At 32.4% G+C, this 27344-nt stretch overlaps 4 protein-coding genes and 2 long non-coding RNA genes across 7 annotated transcripts; 1 reads left to right on the plus strand and 5 right to left on the minus strand.

Annotated features, from left to right (window-relative positions):
* Positions 2707 to 3494, minus strand: LOC109351603. The gene is made up of 2 exons (XR_002108244.1): positions 3264 to 3494; positions 2707 to 2874 (listed from the first exon to the last, which is right to left on the minus strand). It is a non-coding gene; the product is annotated as an uncharacterized LOC109351603 (long non-coding RNA).
* Positions 3585 to 16336, minus strand: LOC109351605. Its single transcript, XR_002108246.1, has 3 exons — positions 16327 to 16336; positions 15519 to 15523; positions 3585 to 4629 (listed from the first exon to the last, which is right to left on the minus strand). It is a non-coding gene; the product is annotated as an uncharacterized LOC109351605 (long non-coding RNA).
* Positions 8397 to 13065, plus strand: LOC109351599 (UDP-glucuronic acid decarboxylase 6). Of its 2 annotated transcripts, none has more exons than XM_019593098.1 (13): positions 8397 to 8525; positions 8940 to 9051; positions 9807 to 9893; positions 10064 to 10151; positions 10606 to 10697; positions 10991 to 11055; positions 11139 to 11227; positions 11380 to 11457; positions 11568 to 11661; positions 11907 to 11973; positions 12059 to 12122; positions 12506 to 12546; positions 12642 to 13065. In XM_019593098.1, exons 2-13 carry the CDS (start codon positions 8965 to 8967, stop codon positions 12825 to 12827), a joined length of 1038 nt encoding a protein of 345 aa, XP_019448643.1. In that variant the 5' UTR covers positions 8397 to 8525; positions 8940 to 8964; the 3' UTR covers positions 12828 to 13065. The 2 variants fall into 2 exon arrangements, with proteins under 2 accessions (XP_019448643.1, XP_019448644.1); XM_019593099.1 differs by lacking the exon at positions 8397 to 8525 and adding an exon at positions 8594 to 8729.
* Positions 17067 to 17738, minus strand: LOC109351601 (probable histone H2B.1). Its single transcript, XM_019593102.1, has one exon. The coding sequence runs from the start codon at positions 17649 to 17651 to the stop codon at positions 17205 to 17207; it is 447 nt and encodes a 148-aa protein (XP_019448647.1). The 5' UTR covers positions 17652 to 17738; the 3' UTR covers positions 17067 to 17204.
* On the minus strand, positions 20300 to 20802 carry LOC109351600 (probable histone H2B.1). Its single transcript, XM_019593101.1, has one exon. It carries the CDS (start codon positions 20746 to 20748, stop codon positions 20302 to 20304), a length of 447 nt encoding a protein of 148 aa, XP_019448646.1. The 5' UTR covers positions 20749 to 20802; the 3' UTR covers positions 20300 to 20301.
* LOC109352208 (probable histone H2B.1) lies at positions 24310 to 25003 on the minus strand. Its single transcript, XM_019594083.1, has one exon. It carries the CDS (start codon positions 24927 to 24929, stop codon positions 24483 to 24485), a length of 447 nt encoding a protein of 148 aa, XP_019449628.1. The 5' UTR covers positions 24930 to 25003; the 3' UTR covers positions 24310 to 24482.

Genomic DNA, 27344 nt, shown 5'->3' on the forward strand with positions numbered 1-27344 from the left:
TAATCATCTACAAGACAACTAACACTGAAATTTGGTAGCATAACCATCAAGTTAGATGCCTAGACTTTTACCATTCTGCACCATTACCGACCAAAATAATGTCTATAGTGTCAGCGACAACTATATGGTGTATGAGCTTCATATCCAACATAGTAGAATAAAGGAGTGATTGTTGTTGTATATCCACTATAAACTTTTGGTTCACTAACACTTCCATACCAAAAAAATTTGGACAGCTTTTGTTGCATCATTAAGCCAACTTTGGCTCTTTTTCTCCACTTTCTTTGTCTGAAGAAGATAATAGGCTGCTATTTCATTTATCCATAAACCAATTTAAAGCACAACAAAAAATGAAAAAGCTAGCTAACAAAAAGAGGACAGACATCACTTTTGACAGTGATTGGTCTGCATTTTACCTAGAACTACAAACAAAAATGACTGGGCTATAATGACCAGTAAGCTACCCTGCACGTATGTAGCTTTACATGCTCTTACTCATCCTTGATATATGGCTAGTGCTTATAACTTAGCTCTGCCCAGAGTGCAAAGTCCATCCAGATTTTCAATTAGTCAGCTTAAGTCATTCCTCTCTATCCGCCAACTAAAGGGTCAACAACAGTAGATTTAGATTTCAAGACTTTGACCTCTATTCCTAAGGGCCTACTTGAACTCAGAATCAATATTGACAAAAGAAGAAAGTACAATATTTCTTAATTGAATTGGCCTCACAAAAGATGATGCTTCATTCCTAAAGTGCAAAGCCCATCCACTTTGTCACCAATAGTCTGCTTAAGCCTTAAGTCATTTTATAGGTAAAACAAAAGGGTCTCCAATCAGCAACAGCAGGATTTATATTTCAAGACTTGAAATCCAGAATAGTCAATATCGACGAAAATCAGAAAGTATAACATTTCTTAATTGAATTGGCCTCACAAAAGATTATATTCATTCCTAAAGTTTTGTCAATTACATAATAATACCTAGGGGAAAAGGACTCTTTCAAAGACGGAAATATTGACATACCGCAGGGTAATAATTAGAAGTTACACGTAAAATATGTGGATAGTTAAATAGATACCATGAGAAGTTAGTTAGGAACTCTAGCTATCATCAATAGCTCAACAATTAGTCACTGTCTCAAACTAAGTCAGTTAATGGCTGCTGTTAAGCTTATCATCTGATTTATTCCATTGTTTTCCTTCACTTTCCATAAGAACTTTCTCTTCCTTGCTCACATTTCCTCGGTAGCATTGTCAGTCATATATATTAAGTTGCTCAACATGATACAAAAAATTATCAAGCTACATGTTATAATAGTATCCAGAATCAACCACACGATTTTCAAAGATGCAAATTTTACCCATTGTCTAATATTGTTCCTAAGCTCTAACTCTGAGTCAAGCCAGACACTCTACAAGTCATTCCTCTCTATCCGCCAACTAAAGCTAGCCACAGGATCTCATGTCGTCTAAATCACTCAATCTCTTTGGCAAGATGATACTAGATGGAGTCACTCATCCTATGCACAATATCCAATCTCTTTAAGAGCTTGGAACATGAAAGAAAAAATATAATATTGATCTGGCACTAACATGACTAGATATGTGATCACATATTACCATTATTTCTGTCAAACATGCCCAAAAATTTGGCTTGAAAAAATAATACCTAAATTCTATTAGAACTAATCTCCTTGACTAACATGAAAAGCACTAAAGAACCCACCAAAAAGAAGATAAAAACAAAAAATACTTCAAAACGAACTGGAGGGATACTTGAAGCCCATGCGCTATTCCACCTTATAAAAATACTTGTGCAAATTAAAGCAGTGCAGAAAAACAAATCTCTTATCCTAATGGGCATACTCAGTAACAATTGCTGATGAAAACCAAAGCAATCTTTTGCACCTATTTTTGCTTGGGGGTGAGATCATTGCAGAATACAGCAAGTATAGAAAGCACTCTAAAACTATAAGATATTAGAAACTAAGAAGTTTTAGTTTGTCATTCTGTGTTTGATTGAATTCTCAAAAAAAAATCAAGAACAAGGTTTGATTTCTAAATCCTTGCAGTGTTTCAATCTCTCAGAGTTTTCCTTAGCAACAGAGACATGAGTTCATTATGTTAATCTTTATAATCCCCTCACTTGAGCCATGTCACAGTTGCATGGCCATATTGGCTCAAACAAAATGTGCTGATTTTAAATTATGAATAAAGAGAATTCATACATTTAGGGTCATCTATCTAACTTCAAACATTCCAACTAATATTTAAATTGTGAAAACAGAAATCACACAGCCATTGGTTTTAGGGATATCAAAGGCTCGATAAAAGGCACAAAGCACAATATCCACATTTACATTAAGTAAAAATAACTCATAATGGTCGTATTTAGGATTGTATAAGCCCAGGCTCCAGCATGCCCATCCTGAATAAAAGGTACCATAACGCAAACATACCAACCAGGTTTTAGATTCCATGGTTTGGATCACATACCCACAATGCATACCATCCACTTCTACATTATTAAGATTAAAGAACTCACCACAGTTGCATTTAGTATTGTATAGCCTCAAAAGATGAAGTATAGCATCTCCACTATCTTAAACCATGGAGAGATTTTTTAGCAAAAGATAAGGTACCAATTTCTCCAAACTTCTCATTGTACCTTCCATTCTTTTCACAGTACTTTTGCGATGCAAATCGCCATTCCCTATATACCTGCACCTCCACAACCAGGCGAATAAAAGTTCAACAAAATCTAAGCACCGCCATCATTGAGCAAAGAATTGATCAAAAACAAATATCTATTATATAAACATACTTACATATTCTTTCACCAACATAAAATGTCAGCCAATGCAAATAGTTGCTTCTGCATGGGAGTTTCAATTCAAAGTTGCCCGCTAATAAGTCAAATAAATAAAAAGAAAAACAATGGGGAAGAAGCCATTAATAAGGCAAATTAATAACAAAGAGACGGCTTGAATATATTCCAGGTGACACATTTTATTCAAGTCAAATGACAATAGAATTCCAAGTAGAAGAGTCGATTACCATTTGTTATAAGATACTAAATGTGCAAGAGTTGGCTTGAAATATAATGTTGTATTCCCTTCGCTGGGTAATCCTTAGTTTTAAAACTGGACGACTATACTGATATGCATGATTCCCGCATGCAGTAAGTCAGATTTAATCAACTACAAGACAACTAACACTGAAGTTTTGGTAGCATAACAAGCAAGTTAGATGCCTAGACTTTACCCTTCAATTCATAAGGCTCTTCTGCAACATTACCCACCAAAATGACGTCTAACGGGTCAGTGGCAAATATACTGTGTATGAGCTTCCTTCTTTCTGCTTGGTTTTGCTCTTAATCACCTATTCCAACAAATGTAGTTTACCTACCTTATAGAACTATCACCCAACACTTTCACCTTTGAGCATATTCCAACCATACCAATGCAAATTAAAAAACATATTCCAGAGATACTAACTAATGGCATCATTGTGGTAAGCACAAAACCTGTTATATTCTTCTGTCCACCTTCATAATAGAGGCTTTGAATTAACTACAGAGGCCTGAATTCAATACATGTAAAGGATCCAACAAATTGATGAATTGCAAGGGACTACTAGCTAGACTTAATTAAGGGCATGTTATCCCCATATTAAGATGTTTCCAGAAGACTAGTCTAATATTTCCAATATTCTCTAAGCAATTTTGTAAAAAAAAAAAATCTTTCCAAAAAATGGCACTTAAATTTATAGTGAATCTCATAATGATCATCTAAAAGCACAAACTCTAACAGTTGCACACTAACAGGCTTTTTGCTACGTTTTGCATGTGTGTTTGGCCAAACCTCTGGAGTATTAAGGTTTAAGGACACATTGTTACAAATTGGTAAGTGTTATGTAAGTCCTGAAAAAACATAAAGTATGGTGGACTCACCATATCCTAAAGGATAAAAATAAAACAATGTATTGTCTAGGGTTAATATGTTAAAGATAGAATGATAAACAAGAACTACGCAATGATTGCACACCTCTAGGTTGCCAATCTTTAATTGCATCAATTTCTTTGATCCTTGGAAGCTATGGCTACCTTTTAGAGATTCATGTTGTTGATAACTAACAAGGGCACCTGTAATGGTCCTTCAAGAATTTCAAGTACTATTATTTGTAATATCAATCGAGTTTTCAACATTTCCTATTAGAACTGTTTTGGCACTGTTTTGTCTCAAAGATCACATTCCTTGAACTACTTCAGCAAAAGTCAATCCCCAAAATTGGTGACAACATCACTTATATTAGGGAGCTCTATGTTATTACCCAACCTGTATATAACAGGAGACACTAAGAGAATTAACGATTGTTATTAAGCTTTTATCATCTGATTCACTCCATAACTTTCCTTCACTTTCCTCAAGGATTTTCTTTTTCTATTCCTTGCTCGTGTTTCCTCAGCAGCACTATCAGACAAATATAGTAAGCTGCTCAACTGTCTATTATTGATTTCCTTCACTTTCCTTAAAGATTTTCATAGATACAAGTTTTACCTACTGTCCAATGCGAAGAACATAGTCCTCAAGTGATCCCGGGAAGTCATAATTTACCACATATTTCACATCTGACAGTAACCAAACAATAGAACGGATCAAAAATGCAAGCAAAGCTATATGTGTATAAGTTAAAAGGTGAGAAATTCTCCCACAATTGTGCAACCAAACACAAGACACCTCTTTATACAAGGAGTTTTTCCTCAACTTCAAGCCACCAATCACAATTGCAACCTTTTGCTATTTGTCAAAACATAATTAGATTGATTGCCACCAACAGAAGGCAACTCCAACTTAAGAAGGCAAACAATTCAGTAGAAATTTATCAATCACTAAGAACTATCCATGGAAAATTAAAATGTAAGTTCACATAAGACTATTTGGTCCAGACAATAAATAAGATGTAAGCATAGAAAAGAGTAATGCTTTGAAAACTATACATTTGAAGTTAATAATATAACTAACAGATGAATGCAAAGTCTAACTAGTAATCAAAGATGACTTGAAAAACATAGTCATATACAAAGAAAAATCAAGTGAAGTTTTAATATAACAGTACTTCAATTCCCTCCACTGACTTCAATTCCTTCCATTGTGGATCACAAACCCACAATGCATACCATCGAATCCAAAATTATTACTATGAACTCAATACAGTTGCATTAGTACTGTATAGGCTCAAGAGGTTCAAGTATCTCCATTAGCGATTTGAAAAAAGAATTCCTTGTGGAATTTCATTTAGGGTCGTCCAAGCAACTAGGGTCTCATCCGAATTTAGAATTCAACAAGGCAACTAGGGTCTTATTCGGATTTAAAATTCATTAAGGCAACTAGGGTCTTCTTCGGATTTAAAATTCATCAAGGCAACTAGGGTCTCATCCGAATTTAAAATTCATTTAGACCACTAGGGTCTCATTTGTATTTAAAATTCATTGAGGCGACAAGGCTCTCATACGGATTCATAAAGGAAAATAGGGCCAAAGGCACAATCTAATTTCACATAATGAACAAAGAATCTTTCTTGTCTTGCCAATATTCAGTTTTCACCATAGTTTCAATTAATCAAGATCGAGCAATTCTTGATTAATAATCAAGAACGAGATCTGTAGCCCATATAGTGTACCCGATAAGAGCAACATTCAGATTATACCATACATACCACTTTGCAGAATATCATTTTCCAACAAAATAGTTTAACCCAAGAAATTGTCTCCAAAACATTTTTGGGGTTTTCAAGAAATGGCATTTTCGTCAAATCAAGAACAACGAATTTCAAAATGTTGAAAATCAATAAAGAGAAGAGATAGAGATGCTCATTTATTCAATAAAAACTAATAGGATTCTCATTCTTGTCTTAGTTTTCTTCTCCAGAATGGTTCAAGATTCTTTTTAGCTCCGCAAAAGCCACAATAAGAGAAGAATAATAAAAAAAGGAAATTAAGTAATCATCAGAGTACTTGGCACTAACATAAGGATATAAAGAACATCAAATGAGTTTCTCAAAATGCTTAATAAAACACAATGAAGACAAAAAGGAAAACCAAACTACTCTACCATCGTCAAATTTTCGAGGAAGAACATAGGCTTATATGATTTGATTCCAAACCCAATTTTCATCTTATAAATTCAAGTCTAAAGCTTTCACCTTTTTCATATTTTCTTTGATACTAACCACTAAACAGAGAATAGAGAAAACCCAGAAAGCAAAAAAAGAACTTAGAATCAGATTCATCATATTTACAACATAGAGGAAAGAGAAAGATGTGAGAATCGGAAGATCTTAAAGATTTTCCCTATTCTCTCAGAGTTCAACGTTGATGACAAATGGTTTCAACTATCAACGTTGTTTGCGTTTATGTTATAAATGGCTTAGTTAGTAGCTTTTTATAGTTACAAGCTCAACGTAAAGTTCACGCACATGTTGGGCCTCTAACGTAAACTTCACGCACATGTTGGGCCTAACTAATATTTTGTATTTTTTTATTTTAGTAAAATTACTTATAATTATAGAAATAAATTTTTAATTCTTGCGCCGAAGATCATAACCCATTATATAATAATACAACGTGACCTTACTAGTGTATATTAACCCATGGAAAAAAGTCATCTCTATCCTTTGAGATCACATTTGGTAACACCATAATGAAAAGAATGGTACAACCAAATGGTGTTGATCCTTACACCATTTGTTTTATGAGAGCCACATGCTAGATAAAATGAAACACAACTTATAAATATTAATTAATTATGTATTTAATTGTTCTTAACTTAATTCACTTTTATGTAATTGCTCAATGTTTTCACCTACCAGTGAGTTGGGTCAACATTGCCTTAAAATATGTTGTATCGTGTATTTAGTCTATTGAATCTAAACTAATAAAAGTCTAACGTAACTTATAAATTTATTTAAATTATATTTTGCTATAAAAAAATTAAGTATACTAGCATATCTCTTTTAAATAGGCTTATATAATACTAATAATTATATTATATCTGTATACATGTTTCACATATACTAATTTTAGTTATAGTAAAATAATAATATAAATATATATCATAATTTCATAGGTTATATAATAATCTATGTTATAAGTGAAATAGAACTTCAATCACTAAATTTAACTATAAAATAACAATAAATTGAATATATATCATCTTAAAGAAATAAAAAAGTATACAATATGAAATTCTTTAAAAAATCATGAGTTGTAAGTATATGCATGAGAATATGACCAATATGATGATATTTGTCCTCACTAATACTTTTTTAGTACTATCACTGGTCATATTACATTTAATCTTATTTGGGGTTATGATTATCTCTACCAACAAGTGTCTTTCACATGAATTGAATATTCAACCTCAGTAATATAATTTTGTTGTGATACTCCTTGGGTATTTTAATGATATTAATAAATACAATATAAAAGAAATAATTCAAAAGGAGATACATTATAGCAAAAAAAATTTGAATACACGTCACTATCATTAAATATGTGAAGTAGGTAGTGTACTTTTATTATTAAATTTATTAATAATAAATGCATATTCATCTAATTTATTTCCCAGTCAATTAAGTAATAATTTTTTAATCAGTTAAAATAATTTTATTTTGATAACAAAGATTAAAGTCAGAGTATAAAAATTTGACAATAATTCTAGAAATAAAAATATAAAAAAACTCAGAAGAATCTACTATACTCAGTATGTATTGAAGTTTGTTATGAACCAATTAAAATTAAAATGAAACAAAAATAAAAAAAATCACCGATACTTAGAAATGTGTTTGAGAAGATGATATTTCAACTCCAGCTCAAACTCAACATTTTAAGAAGTGGGTCTTGCAAGACACGTGTCATCCTCAAATCGACAGTGTCTGTACATGCAGCACCAGCATACTCGCATAGTCTATTCCACGCCGATGAGATCTCTCATCACTGTCTGTATTTGGTTTCCTACGGGTATATTCGCAATGGAGGCAATCCTATCCGACTCGGGAACATTCACAGGTATGTGAGGCTAACTCTCCCAACGAACATTTTTCCATCCACAAGACTCGAACCCGGGTTTTTGCTTAAGGGAAAGCATTTCCTCATGAATTATATTTAAATTTATTTTTATACTCTCCTTCCAATCCAAAATCTCTAAAATCTTTATTCCTGACTCAACTATTTATCCATATTAATATATTCTGTCAACTCACTTCGCTCAGGTAATTAATGCAATTTTTATTTTACTTTGCTGAGTATGGTAAGAATATTATTTGAGTATAATACACTATAGTTTAAATTTTGTATGCATTGTTGATCTAATTTTTTTAGCTGTTATATCATTCATATAATAATTATTAAGATGATGTAAAAAAAACCAGTGCACCTTATTTTGTGATATCATCATTATTGTTAGTTTGGTGTGTGATTTCAATCACTCTGGTTGGTTAGTCGCTTTCATCACGCCTTCGCTTTCCGTAAGTTTCAAGTCTTCCATATCTTAATCTCTTTTCATCATTCTGTTCATTCTATATTCTTAATAATTTGTGAAGTTTCTTATTTTTTGTCCCCACGATTCAGAGTTTGGTGGATAAACTTTTTAATATTTTGATCTAAATATTTTTCTGGTCTATTTAAACGTATTGTGAGCATGGAGTGTTTGTATCAGAAGAGTGATTAGGGTTGGTTTCTTTTTCCGAAGCTCCCTTTCTCTTTCTTTTTCTGCTATCTATTGCAGTTGTCATATTCTGTATCTTCGCAATTGATCCTGTAATTTGATAGATCTGAAGTGTAATCACTGATTATTATATTGATAACCCGTCTAATTTTTCTGATCTTATGCAAGACTCATTAAGGGTGAAAGTAATTCGGACTTTCTGAATTTGGTGCAGGAATTGAATTTCAGAAGTTTTTGCAATGGCATCCAATTCTTCTAATGGAGATCACGCATCATCAAAGCAACCTCCTTTGCCATCTCCTTTGCGTTTTTCCAAATTCTTCCAGGTGAATTGTCGCCTCTTTTATTTATATTTTTATTAGTAATTTTCTTGTCACATTGTTGTTCTCATTTGTTATCTGGATCATGTGATGTAAAAGTTCAATGTTAGCTCGGTTTTTTCCTTGTCATTTTCCCTGATCAGGTAGATTTTTGTTGTTGATGTAAAGGGTTTTTTGGGTCAAGTGCATTATCTCATAATATGATATGATTTTTTTATAGTTATTTTGTAAGATTTGGATATTTATTTTATCCATTTGTTGAATGGTGATCATAATAAATGTAATGAATAAGTTATAATTGGTTACAATTTTGTTTTTAGCACCACAAAATAATATCCATTTTTTATGATAGAGCATTATAATGTCTTCGATCCATATAGCTCACTCCATCTAGAACTCTACAAGTTGATCCATATAGAGCTTACTCCTAAAAATATGACTATGAGCCTAATGTTTTATACCAAGAATCTTATAAGACAAGGGGAGTGATAAAAAACAGTGGTCGGAAGTTATCCCTTTATTTTTTGGTATACTGTACAGTTAAATTTTAAAAGTTACTATTTATCTATTCTCTTGCATACCTGTTGTTGAGAAGTCTGTTAACTTATGTGAGCTTATGTGCACCTTACATCCTTGATTGAAATTTGTCATGTGATTGTGTATGGGGCTTTTGTCAGAGTCACTCAGTTTACAAACATTATCATTCTTATATTATTTTTTTGTGCTTTGTTTCATTAACATTTCTTTTTTCTTGACAACAGTCCAACATGAGAATCTTGGTTACTGGGGGAGCTGGATTCATTGGTTCTCACCTAGTCGACAGGTTGATGGAAAATGAAAAAAATGAGGTGAGCTAGTTATCTTTATTGCATATTATTTCATAGATATTGTGTTTATTAGTTCTTTCTCTGATTCTTTTCTGGTTATATAACTTGATGTCTTCCTATATGTGATATATAATTATGATTTGATAAATATAAGACTATTACAACATTTAGTCATTTACATCTTTAATTAGGTCATTGTTGCTGACAACTACTTCACTGGGTCAAAGGACAACCTCAAAAAATGGATCGGTCATCCAAGATTTGAGCTTATCCGTCATGGTATATTTGTGTCTTCGTTTTCTAATTACTATTCACCAATCTCCGTTGAAACTGGTGTGCGTGTTATATACTGGAATTTTTATTTTTAGTAGGGGATCACATTTGGTAATACTTTGAAGTCTGAACGCTTATGTCTAGATTATAAAATAATTTCTGTTAACTTAAAAGACTGAAATTTTAGATTTGTTACACCAAAAATTGAAGTCATTGATATATATGTCCTTTGTTAATCAACCACTATTCTGATTATCTGGCTGTATGATGCAGTTGTCTAGAAACACTAAAAATGGTGCTGTAGTGTGTATTTAGCATTTATGTTCAGCAACAACAACAATCAAACTTTAATCTCACTATGGGGGGTCGCCTAGCATGTTATGTTCAGCATTGCCTTTAAATATCTGTTGACTGTAAATCAGTCCCACTGATACTCATTATCATTTTGATCCCTTTGTAGATGTCACTGAGCCTTTGTTGATTGAGGTTGATCAAATCTACCATCTTGCATGCCCCGCTTCCCCTATTTTCTACAAATATAATCCCGTGAAGGTATAGTTCTTAGTCTTATTGCCGTTCACCATTTATCTTTAGTCTGGAATGTAAACATTTTAATTTCAACTGTTGAAAAAAATCAATCGCTATTGCTTGCATTGTCACTGACATTTGTTGCTGAATATTCATAAAAAAAAAGATATATCAAATCTCGTGCATGTGTAATGTGTTCACATTCTGAAATCTGTTGTATATTTATATCTACTTATACTGTGTTCATTGGTTGAAAGTTCTTTCTTTCTGATGAACCTTGAGAGACTATCTAACCTGTACGAAAATAATAATTTCAGACCATAAAGACAAATGTGATTGGCACACTGAACATGCTTGGGCTTGCTAAGCGAGTTGGAGCAAGGTTGGCAAATTGTCTTTAGAAAAAATTATAATTTCAGATTCTACCACCAGTTGTCTTGGTTATTAAACTTACTTTATTGACAGGATTTTGCTTACATCAACTTCAGAGGTATATGGGGACCCTCTTGTCCATCCCCAACCTGAAAGCTATTGGGGCAATGTTAACCCGATTGGTATATGCTTTTATCTCAGTGTCAAACCATCTATTGGGCTTATTTATCTATTATTATGTTTACAGTTCCAGCTTAGTGAAGATGTAGAATTTCTTTTATACAATATTTATGAAGGTGTAGTGTAAGCACTTAACTATATATGTCCATAACAGGTGTTCGTAGCTGCTATGATGAAGGGAAACGTGTGGCTGAGACTTTGATGTTTGATTATCATAGGCAGCACGGATTAGGTTCTTGTCTTCCTTTCCACATAATTAACTGACCTTTTTTAAGGTACAGCTGGTATACATTTTTCTTTGAATTTAACTGACTTGTAGTTGTTTATATTGTTCCAATATAGAAATTCGCATTGCGAGAATCTTCAACACATATGGACCGCGCATGAATATTGATGATGGTCGTGTTGTCAGCAACTTCATTGCTCAAGCACTTCGGTAATTACTCATTACACCTTTTCATTTTTCTGCTATATAGTATCTATGCTGCAATCTTATTTCTGGCATATACTGTCTATGGTTGCATTAAGGCTTTTGAATGCTGCAATAAGCATGCTATATTGATTGAACTGTTTTGATACCGTGATTCTGTTCACTAGCTGTGGCTTCTTCCCCTGTCTTCTCCCTGTTTCTAAATTGATGCTGTTTTCATCATTTCTCACATAATTGTTTTTGTGCTTCAGTGGTGAATCCTTGACGGTGCAATCTCCTGGAACACAAACTCGCAGTTTCTGCTATGTCTCCGACCTGGTATCTATCTCAGTTGTATTTGTATCTTTGTTTTTTATTGAATTAGTATTGATAATCGGATTGTTTTTATTGCGAAAACTCTTAGGTTGATGGCCTTATCCGTCTAATGGGTGGCTCAGACACTGGACCAATCAATCTTGGAAACCCAGGTTAGATTTCAATATCAAGACCTGTCTTTGAGTATTTTTACTAAATAAATTAAGTAAGTTTTTCATCCTTCTAAATAGGACCAATTTTGGAAATGGTCCATAAATCTTGCCATCTGCTTCCATCAGTCAAGTCTTAACTGACCTGGCAGATGTTTGTCGACGTCAGCATCGTGCATTGCGCATCATATTTGTACTCGTGTAAACTATATTATAATATTATAATAGCAACGAGTATGAGTAGGACTTGCCCAGGAAGCATGGCTGCATAGTTTACGGGCTAATTCCAAAATTGATCATACCAAGGATAAAGAACTTAATGAAGCCCTCATTAATAGTGAAAATATGTTTACTTTTTGTTATCCTTTCTGTCCATTCATTTTCAGGTGAATTTACAATGCTTGAACTTGCTGAGACTGTGAAGGAGGTCAGTGTTAACCTTTTATCATCTTCATTTCAATAGCATTCACCTAAAGTTATTGGAAAATGGTTCTAATCTAAACTTTGTGGTTATTTTCGCAGCTTATTAACCCAGATGTTGAGATAAAGATAGTGGAGAACACTCCTGATGATCCACGACAGAGAAAACCAGACATAACTAAAGCAAAGGCATTGCTTGACTGGGAACCACAGGTCAAGTTGCGTGATGGGCTTCCTCTCATGGAAGAGGATTTCCGTTTGAGGCTTGGGGTTGACAAAAAGAATTAACTGTTTCTTCCTTTTGTTCATGTCAAAATAGATAATAATAATAAGTGGGATATAAGTGTGTCTGTTTTCATATTTTCGTTTCCATAATTATGATACTGGGGAAGTTGCGGTGCCAGAAATTTGGCTTCCCTTGTATCAGTGTGGTATTTGTTCTATGTTTTACTAAAGATTGTAGCATTGCTCTTCAAATTTTGCCGTTGGAACCATATATAATTGAGTTGAATTTTTTGTTCAAGTCCATCCTTTTTTGTTAAACACATTTTTCTACGCAAAAATTGTTCCCTGTATGAAATCACATTTTATTGCAGACATTTGGAGAGCTAAGTTTTAAACATATCTTTACCCTAAAAGCAACTCCAGGACAGCAATATTCCTCATATATCAAGCAATGAACACATCAAACACACTGTTGAGTGTTGACCTGTTCCCGGCTTTTCATTTCTAGTATGTCTACGTCCTAGTGTCCTACCAAGGTTCAATTTAAGTCGAATGATTTCAGAAATAAGTCCTAGTTTAAAAAATGAAGAAAAAAGTGTTACTAGTGAACTCACATTGAGCATTATCATCACTTGGACTCAAGATCAGCTTGTTGCTTTATCCAAACTCATCTAAAACTAAAACCCGAATTCTGAAACACCGCAATGCGTCACCCTTTTCATTCCTTGACACACTTCTACTCTACTCGTTCATTGTTTTAATTCCTGTCTTAAAATAAATAAATAACCATTATTCACTCCAAATGCATGCGTCAAGGAACATGAGATACAGATAAAAGGAAACAATTGTGTTAGGTTAAGAGACAAACACCAAACTCTAGTAAAATCTCTCTCTGTTTCCATTTCATAATTGAACATTCAATCTTTTATGCTGACTTCATTTCAATTTAATCAGTTACGTTACAGCTTCGGAAGATCCGAGAAATTGTCGAAGGTATGATCAGATTGAGATTATGGCTTTAGGGTTTCACGCTCTTTGCTTCATCTCCAAGCATTATAGATTCCCCTATTCTCTTCCAACTCAGATAGATTCCGATTCCGAAATGTCCCAATCTCAATCAATAACACCTCGAAGCTCCGCTTATTTTGACTCCCTCTCTCAAGAGATCCAGAAGAAACTCTTTCTTCTCTGAACATAACATAACAGAACAGGGTTGTGATGTGATAAACATGATTTGTTGCAGGAGCTGTTTGCGGATATAGCTTTGTAAGTGGATGACCGAGCCAAAGCTGTGTTTCAAACGGTACTTCCATAACTTATCCATTTTTTTATTTCATGATATTGATCATGCATTGTTAGTTTTTGAAAACATATGATTCTATTTCGTGAGGTTGCTCCTGTCTATCTTATGAATTGTAGAATTAAGTATATGTTTTGTGGGATTTATGAGGAAGAATACCTGACTTATGTAGATAATGTGTTTAGAAACAGGCTTGTTAATTCCATGTGTAATTTGTTCACTATGCATGGCTACATAACGTTAAAATTCAGAATAATCTATCATTGGTGAAAGGAAACTTCGAAAACAAGGGCTTAGACCTAGATGAGCATTTATTAGCTTGATGATAACACTTTGCTTTTAATTATAGCCTATGAGTTATCATCATAATGTAGAATAAAGATCCAATGTATCCTGCCCAGAAACAATAATAATAAATATTTAAAAAAAATTAATTAAATTAACTGATTTAGGACACGTATCAAATTAAATTAAGTCCTTGACGTCACAGCACGAAGGAAGCAAGTTGAAGCACCAACAACCAAAGCAGCAAACAACGTTGGCAAGAAGAAATCAATGTTGGACCTGGTCCTTACCGCTTGTTCAGGCAAGTACACCATCTCTCTGGGAAAATCCAATGGAATCTTTATACAGTCACCACCACGATAACATGGATTCGAGAAAGATGAAGGAGGTTGAGAAATCGCCAACTTGAAGGCGAACATCGGAGCCAACGTTGCCATAACAGCCGTAACAATTAAGAGAAATGTCCAGGTAGTGGCGTAGAGTAATGGTGAGACATGTGTTGATGCAACTCGCCGGAAAAGTGAACGAATGGAAGTGAGGGACATGAGATTAATTGGGGTATTGTTAAGACTAGTGAACAAGTTATGAAGAGAGGGGTTATCTTTTTAATATACTTGTTGAGTGGCAGGGCACTACTTGTAATTTAGTTGGTGAGATACTGAGATATAGGAGGAAGTTGAGGCACGTTTAATTAATTAATTGCTCCATGTTATACGTATTAGTATGGTTTAGGAAAAGCTTGAATCTTATGTGTGGCACGTTATTGGAAGTTGAAACGTATTTGGCTATCAAAAATACCTCAACGTGGAGGTCAGCTCAAGGAATAAATTAAAAAAATGAGATGTTTTCCTTACTTGCAAGCTTATCGTTTTGAAATATATCTTTATGACAATACAAACATAGTGTAATTTTATGGAATAAAGATTAGATGTCCTAATGCCTCACATCAATTATAATAAAGTAATAACATAAAAATAAATATTTTTTTAATTTTTTTTAAGTTAGATGATATATTTTTATTGGTGCCGATAAACTTTGAGATATCAGAACATTGTTCCATCTTGTACTTCAAGTTAAGAAATACCTTTTAGTCCTGATGTGAAATCATAATATTAAGTTTCTCATAGTTCACATGTACAAATGTGCATGTCACAAATCATTCGTTTCACCCTTCCTTGTCTACCCTGTATGCAGCTAATATTACATACATATTACTCAAGTCTTGTTACTTCATGATCATTGCCCCCATTCGCTTCAATTTCCTCTAAATTATTAAACCTTTACATCATCTAGTCCAAACATTACATAATTCCTTAAAGATGTAAGTTGTGTAAACTTTTATTACTTTATATGCATGCATGAACTATCATAAACATTCTAATGTCAAGATCTAAAACTTCATGTTTTCCATAAAGATAAGTTAGAGAAAACATACCATTCTAACAGACTTGATATGAGGAAGAAGTAGTCTTGCTTATAGACGAGACTCTTCATTAGATGTTGACTTCCCTATATTCATAGAATGTTGGTTTCTCCCTCTTAACTCATTACTTAGTAGTATATTGGTGATTAATATAATGCACTTATCTGTTGGGTAGAGTGAGAGTCACATCCTTAATTTATAAGGCATGATAAGGTGTTTTCACCACACATTTTCATTTAATTATTCACATAGAAATAATATCAGAAGTTCATAACATAAGGATGTTTCTTCTATAAGTTAGTCAACATGGTAACTATATCTTTAACCATTAAACCATTGCTTACAAGTTGAGACACACGAAGTATATTTCTTCATCCCTTGCATGTGATGCGCATTCTCTACTTGTAATGGATGAGAACTCTGGGGAGGAACTACTTTGTTGTCACAAACATAAGATAGCTATTTAATTGTCGTAAATCTCTTACATTGCATAAGAACCCAAATATTCCCTTGTATTGCTCACAGCTGAGAAAATGTTGGATTCCATGTTTGACACATTAAACCAAAGAGCACAGAGCATCAACGCAGATAATGGATAGGTTGCGGGGAGCCATGACGGTCTAATCATAGAAGAAGTTGGGTGAGTCCTCACAAGTCACAAGCATATTTTTACACACAAGTTAATATAAAGCTAGATGGAAGTACTGTAATATTATAAGTCCAACACTACATCTCATGCATATCAAATACAATAATACAAACAGATCATTTTCATGGGAAAATATTATAACCGTCAAATTAGTCTTCCTTCCAAGATTTGTTTTCACATAGTTAGTTGCTCGAAGAAATACAAAAACGTAAACAAATTTTGATTTTTCTGAAACTTATTTAGTGGGAAGCAGAAGAACCAAATTTGGCAAAACGGGTGGGCTTATAAACGTTAATTGAATAACCAACTAAAGGTTCAAAAAATAAACTGACAAAATAAGTAGATTCAAGATGCATTACCTCCAGATCCTGTATATTTGCAGGTTTACTTTAAACCACCATTCCATGATTTGTGAACCATGCATGAAACATTAGGTCGCGAAAACAGTTAAGTGATTCCTTTAAATTTTGTTAGTGAAAATTATTTTGTTTTCATGAAGAAAAACATTGTAGCTACATACTCCTGGGCAATAGACAAGCAAAAATAAGAATTAAACAAAGAATTAGGTCCTACATAAAACGGAGCACAAAGAAAAATCAGCCAGCGAATAAAATTGTAATTGTACCAGATTGGATAAGTCAGGAATCATAAAAAGATACTACTCGTTACAGCATACAGTCTTATAACGAACAATCTCCATACACAAGGGGTCAAGAAAACCGACTTGACAATTCTTTTTTAACCTAACGAAAGGAAAAAGAAAATAAAAAGAGGATTTTAGATCTAAGAGCTTGTAAACTTTGTAACAGCTTTTGTTCCTTCAGAGACAGCATGTTTAGCCAATTCACCAGGCAACACAAGCCTCACAGCTGTTTGAATCTCCCTTGAAGTTATTGTAGGTTTCTTGTTGTAACGAGCCAATCTTGAAGATTCCTGTGCTAGCTTCTCGAATATATCATTTATGAAACTATTCATTATTCCCATTGCCTTAGAGCTTATACCAATGTCTGGGTGAACCTGCTTCAACACCTTGAATATGTAGATCTTGTATGTTTCTACGCTCTTCTTGCTCTTCTTCTTCTTCTTGTCAACGGCGGCGCCACCTTCCTTTGGGAGCTTCTTCCCAGCCTTTGGTTTCTTCTCCGCCGGTGATGATTTCTCAGCAACGGTGGATTTCTTTTCCTCCACGGGCTTCTTCTCCGCTGGCTTCTTCTCTGCCTTTGGTGCCATTACGAAATTAGAGAATTTGAGGTTAATGAAATAATAGGGTTTTGTTTCAGATTTGGGATTGGAATAGCGAAAGAGCTGTGTGATAGATACTAGCTTGGAAGCGTTGATATATAAGAGGCGTTTCGCGTTCTTATTGGTTGATGAGGTATCCCTCGGATCGATGACGTGGATCTTATTTATCCGTAAAAATGGAAGGAGCGTATAATTGTACAAGAAAAATAAGAGCAGATCGCGTAAGATACACGCATAAGCAAATCTCAATTTCACTCTAATTCTCTTTTCGGATAAATATAAAAATAAGTAATTTATTTATTACCAAAAGAGTCACTTATATATGTTTTTAGAGCTTACACTAGCAGGCTATGTGAATATTCATTGGGTGTCAACCTATGTTATTGAATATCCTAAAATAAAAAAAATATTAAAAATAATTGTAAGTAATTTATAAATTTATGTGTTTATTTTTTATAATGTTAAATATTATTCAGGTAATCAAAAAATAAAAAACATAAACTAATTTTTAAACACTAGAATTGACTATTAAAACAACTTATTTTATTCAAAGAAACATAAAAAACAAATTTATCATTTCAACAATATGATGGAAAATTTATTTGCTACAAATTGATCAATCAACATAATATTCATATGAATTAACAATATATCATCAATGTTTAGCAGGGATGGCAACGAGATCGGGCAGGCGTGGGTAGTGCATTCTCGTTCCTACCCCACAATATTTGCAGCTACACATGCGGGTAGCTTGTATTTGTGTATACCTAACAAATTTTAATTTTAATTATATGTTTATATACACCGTAATAATTAATATCAAAAAATAATTATTACATAAATAATATGATAAATTTATCAACTTAGTCAAATAAGTGTAATTTATTATGAAATATAATAAAGTATATGATATATAATCCTAAAATAATAATAATAAAAAACTATAATATATATATAAAAAATTAATTTATAAATTTGCGGGTACACACAGACGGTATCATAAAATCTGCTCACACTTATAAGCTATTATCGTGGGTACCCATGAGTTGATTTTTTTTTTTGCCATCCTAATGTTTAGCAGTGTAAGTTCGCATTTTAACAATATAAGACCACCTTTTTAATAACATAACATCAATATTTATCAATATAATTATCACATCATACATTAACATCATAGTAGGACTGTGTATTAATAATGTAACATTAGAGCTATGAGTAATATAATATTTATATATATTGGAAGAAATGGGAGGTTTGGGTACCCGTAGGTAATGATATCTCATTAACTAGACTCAGACTTGTTCAATAACGAGTCTTAAAATCTTGAGTCTCAATTACTAGCGGGTCCAAAAACACAGACTCGCACCCAATCACTATGAGTATTTCACACATACTTGTTGGTATGGGTACTCATACTCATTTTCATCCATAATCAAATATCGTGAATGTAAATCAAAATAGCCACTCATAGTTGTCATAAAAATTTGGCCACAACATTTCTCAATAGTTATGATTAGTCAGAAAAATACTATATTATTAATTTTTTAACTTAAATAAATTTTTTCAACGAATCACGGACTTATTATGATACAGCAGATGTGGTCCCCAAATATCGTCAATATAATGAATGTTGACAATGACCAATTCTACTCATATTTGATATTTTTATAATCTTTTTGAGTTTTTCAATTTAGAATGATGAAATTAGTACATGTAAAAAATTTAAAAGGCTAACTAAAGTATCTACTCAATAAAAAATTAAAAAATCACCACATCTTTGCACTCATTTTTGATAATTTTTTAGATAATTTTAAATTTTTCAATTTTGTATGAACAAAACTGATATATACAAAAAAAAAATTGAAAGATAAAAATGAGCATTTATTCTTTCCTATCCCAACCAGTCACCATAGCCACATATGGAGATATCTGTCCCAAACTGAATTTCAAGCCAATCAGAATGCTCTATTTTATTAATTTTTACTTTTAATATTTTATTTTATTCACGTGTTAATATATGATTGGTTTGAGATACGAAACTTAGCCATTATCTCCTAAAAATGCATAAAACTCCTCTCGAGCTTCCATTGATAATCATTCATTATATTCAAACCACAAATAAAACAAACAAATTATTGGTCCATCAATCATTTTGGTTGGTCAAAAAACAATCACAAATAACCACACAAAAAACAAATCAACATAAAAACAACATACTACTTTCTAAATCATTTTGTGACTAACAGAAGTGAAAATTCAAAGGATTAACTTCGCGGTTAAGATCATAGATTACGAAATACGCCTTATGAGTGCTTTGAACAAATGAAAGTTCGTCAAATAACTGGGCAATTCTTCAAAAGTTTACACCTGAATCATGACTTATTCAAAAGCATTAATAATTAAAAAGTTATGGACCGAACAATTTCACTTTTAACAGGGAGAAAAACAATGCCGATCGGAAAAGTTAACTAATAAGTAAAATTATTATAAAGAAGTGACAACACTAAACTAAAATGTTAAAAAGAAAAGTTTAAAATATCTTCAGTTCATTTAATTTGGCTATTCTCTTTACCGCATAGGATCCAATTTCACAAGTTCTATACCAAACAAGTAATTGAAATCTGAACAAAGAACTAATCTAAGAGCTTGTAAATTTGGTGACAGCCTTAGTGCCTTCAGAGACAGCATGTTTGGCCAATTCACCAGGCAATACGAGTCTAACAGCAGTTTGAATCTCCCTTGAAGTTATTGTAGGTTTCTTGTTGTAACGAGCCAATCTAGAAGATTCCTGAGCAAGCTTCTCGAATATATCATTTATGAAACTATTCATTATTCCCATTGCCTTAGAGCTTATACCAATGTCTGGGTGAACCTGCTTCAACACCTTGAATATGTAGATCTTGTATGTCTCCACGCTCTTCTTGCTTTTCTTTTTCTTCTTGTCAACGGCGGCGCCACCTTCCTTTGGTAGCTTCTTCCCGGCCTTTGGTTTCTTCTCCGCCGGTGGAGCCTTCTCAGCAACGGTGGATTTGTTCTCCTCTGTGGACTTCTTCTCCGCTGGTTTCTTCTCTGCCTTGGGTGCCATTACGATATTTTAGAGAAATGAAATGTTAGGGTTTCTGTCAGATTGGGATTAGAATAGCGAAAGAATGGTGTGTAAGATAATTGTTTCGAGGGATTTATATATAAAAGGGGTCTCGAAATCTATTGGTTGATTGTGTTTCGCGCGGATCGATGACGTGGATACTCTTTTTCCGTTAGATAATATGCATCGAAGAAAATAGAGCGTGCTTCAGAAGCGTTCACGGTGTTTTGAAATTAGCGGATATACGAAGAAGAAAAAAAGCTGATTGCGCTCTATTTTACGCAACTGTTTTCGAGGTTCAATTATTATGCACGCGCCATTAATCTACATATTTCACCAATTTGGTCTTTCAAAGTGTATCAAATATGTTTAAAAACTCACAATACTGATCAGACTAATTTAGTGGTAGCCTATATTTTTAAGGCATTTAAATTTACTTTACATAGTAACAATTTCATCCGTAACAAGAAAAAGGTGTACATTTTAAAAGTACTAATTTCATGAAATTTTTGTATTAGCAATATTGACATTTAACTCTGTTAATGATTCCACCTCTTAGATTTAAGAGTTTGGATTAAATAGCAAAAGTCTTTTTTTGCTTTTATTTTGAAGCTAAAGAACTTTGTACTATAAGACTAAAATTATTATAAGAGATGCCCCTAGATATTATGACGAAGGAAGTTTTTCAAGGCACAAAAAAAACTTCATATCCATTATTTTACACAAATACATGAGTGGTGTATTATTCCATTTTGATTCCCAAACTGGTCTCCAGTCAACTCATAAGGTCTCTATTAAATATGGGGCAAATAAAATTTTGACTCATGCAATTGTCGATCACATTGCGACAACCGACCTAACTAAAGAAAGGATGACAATAATAAATATGGCCTACTTACCCATTGTAGAATGACATACATATGTTATAGAATTATCACATCGTCTGAATAAGATGGACCTCTGATACAAGACTATCATGTCGCATAAATAACGTAAATGTTGTTGTAGAGCTCGACACATTGTCCAAACATTAGCCTACCATATTGTAGTGGCAAGGAAAAACATAACATACAACTATGATAGTTTAGATAGGCGACGAAACGACTCACCCTAGATAAAAATATTGTACCAACTATAGTATGAGCAAGTCAAGGCCGCTTGACGAGAATAAAGCAGCACACGCCTGTTTAAGACACATCCGATAGGATAACTTCTCATGATTACAACATCTAAGATAGAATATATCATACTCAATTCCTCTATAAGTCACACTTAATACTCTCACTTATTTTGTTGCATCCTTATATTCTCTCCACATATATTCACTTGAATGTTAGAGTATCTTATAGATACACTCTAAGGTGATCTCAAATTCAATAATCATATTAGCCTTCCAACCCAACCTCCACAGGACCAACCAACATGTATAAAAAGCAAGTTTGCATTAGGTTATTACCAAAGTTATACAATAAATTTACTTGACAAGTGATACTAGGTAGGGATGACAAAATGGGCTTGACCCGACGGACCAGTCCGTTCGGATAGGTGTTTTTAGAAGGTCGGACTGAGAGTTTTAACCCAAAAGCCCGTATTGAACCTGTTTTGGAATGCTGTTTTTTAGACGGGCCAACATTAAGATTAAAGTTCATTTGTCTATCATGTTGCTCATTGCAATTAAGATTAAACTTTTACAATTTTAACTTACGTTTAGATGCTTAAGCATATAATTTTTATTTCTTTTTGTAAAGTGAACATTTAATATCTCATTATATAGTTATCTATTATCTTCACTCTTATCCAATTATTGTACTTGTTATCAGATAAAAGTGAAGTTTCGCTCAAAATTAGGGGTGTTTGAATCAAATTTAAACATTTAATTAATTGAAATGAAAAATTGGAAACTCAAACAGAACTACTGATTTTGATTCCTTTTGGAAAATTAATTGAATTCGACTAGGTTTCAATTTATATTTTTAATGTAGTCCAATTCAAATTAAAATGAGTAATATATATACTTTATTGTGGTTGATTTATAATATAGTAGTTTTGATTCCTATACACTTTTTAAAACTTAGGGGTTATAAACTCTATTGTGAACTAGAAGTCTAAAAGTTTAAGACTATGGTAGTTTATTGTTTAGAATTTACAAGTTTTGTACTAATGCAATATGTTATTATGAGATTGTGTTTTTTGTTTGTAATGTTTTGTTTTAAAAGATATTTATGAATTGTTTGAATTATTTATTTTTGTCTAAAAGCTCTAATGTGTGTTTTGAAAAAAAACAAAACGGGCCACCCCCGGCCTGCCAGCCATACCAAATATGGGTCGGACTGACATTTTGAGCCATTTTAACAAGAAGGGTCGGGCCGGGCCAGCCCATATTCTGACGGGCCAAAGGCGTGCCGGACTAGGCTGACCCGTATTGCCACTAGGTAAATGTTGTTTTCATGACTGTATTCACATTAATTTAATGATATGTTTGATACATAATTATTTCAAATAAAATTATTTCATCAACTTTATTCTTTAAACAAATATAACTAACATGATATTCATATGGCTTTATTCACAATGATACTGTGACTAATAAAAGATAAAATATTGAGAATTTCAAATTATCTTAAATTGGTTACAATGAAAAAAACGTTAAGAATTTGTGTACAGAACAATTTCTCTCAGTGAACATAAAAGTAAAGTATCAAAATTATACCAAATAAAATCAAAATTATCTAGAATAATTATTGCAATGTTTAAATCTAGTTAATCCACGTTGAAACTTGCTCACCAGAGATCTTTCTAGTTGTGAAGAACAAAACAAAACGCATGTGATGAAAAAAATTAATTTTAAAGCTTTAAATTGGTCAAAAGTTACAATAGTCCCCACCTTAAATATAAAATAATTAATCCATGTATTTGATAACAAGAATGAATAATAAGTAAATATATTAACAGTATATATATATAAATAAATAAGTGTTTATATTATTACATGTAACAGTGGGATATTTCATTTTTTTTACATTCTTTTCTCAAAAACACAACTCTTAAAACGGAACATACATAACTAGCTCAGGAAAGCAACATATTCCTTTCGGTCAATTCATGCGATGAATTATTTTCCAAAACATCACCGAAAATACGATTTAGTGAGTCAAATATGTTTGGATCAAAATTTACCATGAAAAGTCCCGAATCAACGGCAAACACTAAAAGTAAAAATGTACTGTAATTAACATACATCTCTGGCCAATTGTGCCAATCACAATGAACTTAAATTTATAAAATTATGAATATTGAACAAAAAAAATTAACTAACTGTGACATAATAGAATAGAATGATCTTGTCCCTAACATACCTATTTGACTAGGAAAAAACATAACCAGATTTTTAAATAAATGTAATGGATTAAATATGGCAAGAGGAAAATTAACAAAAACACCCAGATTCCAACATTATATAAAAACAAATTGCCATCTACCAGTTAAACTTTGCTCTACACAAACAAAAGAGATAATAACAAGGTAACGCAGTACTCACTGATAATACTGAACTCCAATAGATCTCGGGAATATATTCAGTTCCTTCAAAGAGGCTTTTCTCATTACATCATAGAATCAATTATCACCAGCACTACCATTTCAATACACATAAGGATTATAGCAACACTCAATTTCACAAATATTTTTCCCCAAACTAAAACTTACAGCTGAAATCTAAACAATGGATTTTAGATCTAAGAGCTTGTAAACTTTGTAACAGCTTTTGTTCCTTCAGAGACAGCATGTTTAGCCAATTCACCAGGCAACACAAGCCTCACAGCTGTTTGAATCTCCCTTGAAGTTATTGTAGGTTTCTTGTTGTAACGAGCCAATCTTGAAGATTCCTGTGCTAGCTTCTCGAATATATCATTTATGAAACTATTCATTATTCCCATTGCCTTAGAGCTTATACCAATGTCTGGGTGAACCTGCTTCAACACCTTGAATATGTAGATCTTGTATGTTTCTACGCTCTTCTTGCTCTTCTTCTTCTTCTTGTCAACGGCGGCGCCACCTTCCTTTGGGAGCTTCTTCCCTGCCTTCGGTTTCTTCTCCGCCGGGGGAGCCTTCTCAGCTACGGTGGATTTTTTCTCCTCTGCGGGCTTCTTCTCCGCTGGCTTCTTCTCTGCCTTGGGTGCCATTACGAAATCTGGGATAAATTATGTTTTAGGGTTTCTTTCGGATTGGGATTGGGATTGGGATTGGAAGTGAAAGAGTATTGTGTTGGATTGATATGGGAAGCGGTTAATATATACAAAGGGGCTTCGCGTTCTTATTGGCTTATGGGGTTTGGTGCGGATCGATGACGTGGAGATGTTTTGTCCGTGAAATAATATCCCTTGAGGTACACTAAAATAAACGGTCGCGATGGTCGTTTCACGTGTGTGGATCAATGAGTTGGCCATAGGGATCCTCTACTCTTTTCTCAAATTGGAATGTCTACATCTAGAAATGTAATAACATACTAGATGTTAATGATGATAAAAAAATTAAAGATTCAATTTTTAAGAATAATATTTGTTAGGAGTGATAATCATGCACCCTAAAAATGAAAGGATATCTTGTAATAATGTAAAAAAATTGGAATCTCCACTCAAAACGTTTGCCATGCAAGTGTAGTTTTGAAATTTCCCAACAATTCAAAACCCTTTATATTTATAAAAAAAAATTACATTTTCAGAAAATTAATATAATATTTATAAAATATTAAATCAGAAATATTGTTTGAAAATGTTTAACCAAATTTTCAATTGCAAAATATGTATACAAAATTAAACTGTAATTATTGCACTGGTGCAAACATAAAAGTATTTTCTGCCTCTTTAGTTACAAATTTTTACTTGTGCTTATTTGGTAAATGAGATAGTTTATCCTATTTTATTGCAGTTTAGAGATTAATGACCTAGGTAGGTGAGATAATATTATATTGGTCTATCCTATGTATGAAATGTAAAGTTAAAATTTTATGCACTATTAGTGTAAAGTTTTTACATTGTCAGTATATTATTCATTAATAATGATTTACATTATTTTTGTTTAATAGTCAATAATTATTAAAAAATGGATGGTAGATGATTTAATGATAATATAAAAAACATTTACAACTATTAATGTATACATATTAAATCCTAAAATGTATTTTCTATTCGGTGATGTTGAATTATGAATCATCTTGATAATATAACATAATTTCTCCCTTTCCCTCATACTTTATCACCCTATTCTCTCCCCTACCAAACCCCATTAGGCCAAACAGTGGACAAAGTAAAAACTAGTATGCTCATATTCTCTTCCATTTTATACCTCATCCACTATTACTTTATTTTTTCAACCAAACATAGCTTAAAAGTAAGAGATAAGAATATGGAAAAGTAGAAAATTAATGTTTTTATTTTTAAACAATATAATTATTAAAAATTAACAAAGAAATGTAGGATACAGACATTTAATGAACAATTTATTCAAGAATTGTAATAACTGCTACGGAAATATGTCGTTTTAATATGCATTTTAAAAATAAAAATAACATATCTTCTTACAAATCTTACTATCTACTAGAAATGTGGCGTATGTTGTAAAGTGATATTTTATTTATTGATGTACAAATGACATATATCACTTTCTTGAACTTAAGAGGATTTATAAAAGGATTCAGCATGAGAATATAACATTACTCTTTTAAAAATTCCAAACTTTTGAACATTTTAAAATGTCCATATAAACTTATTTTTGGCACCCAAAAAAACCACCTAATTATTTCATAACTATATGCAAATTGACTAACCAAAGAAGTTCCCATGGAGGGCTTAGATAGAGGAGTTTGAAATTTAATTTTCATCACCCATTGTTCTCATTGAAAAACTTGTGTTTTAGAATAATTCATATAACTTCAATTGTCATGTCTAACCTCTTAGCTTCCAAGATATATAGGATTGTTCAAATTGAAATCGATCAAAAGAAGAAAGAGAAAACAAATTCAAAAAATGAGACCGTGAAAAATGAATTTGTTTAAATATTGGACTAGTTTTTATAAACTCGATCACCTATGTTCCTTTTTTTTGCAATTTCAAGGAGAGGCAGAACCTATACTTATCACATCTACACATAAAATAAAACAAATTTGGATTTTGAATCTATTTAGTATCATGATTAATACTATAAAATGTACATTTTTCTTCATATTTTTTAATTATTATTAGTTGCCACTTTCTTGTTACTAAGAATAGTTTATTGTGGTGACTTTATTATATAAACATTGAGAGAGTTGAAATAATGTCAATTATAACTATCATCTAAACTCATAGAAAGATAGCATAATATTGATGGCATCCACTATTCTGATCTTCAGATATTTTGATTAAATTATATGATAAACTCATAAAAGAAAGGAAAACAGTAGCTCTATATTGTCTATTGCATCTCAATTTGTTATAAAATAATTTTAGAGATAAAAATCAAATTTTATTTTCAAAATATATTTTATATTTAATTTAAGAATAAAGATAGAGAGAAAATATGATGTGTTCATCATCAATTATCTTCCTTTAATTGGAGTA

The sequence above is a fragment of the Lupinus angustifolius genome, chromosome LG07 (genome assembly GCF_001865875.1).
Source record: "Lupinus angustifolius cultivar Tanjil chromosome LG07, LupAngTanjil_v1.0, whole genome shotgun sequence".
Classification (NCBI taxonomy): domain Eukaryota; kingdom Viridiplantae; phylum Streptophyta; class Magnoliopsida; order Fabales; family Fabaceae; genus Lupinus; species Lupinus angustifolius.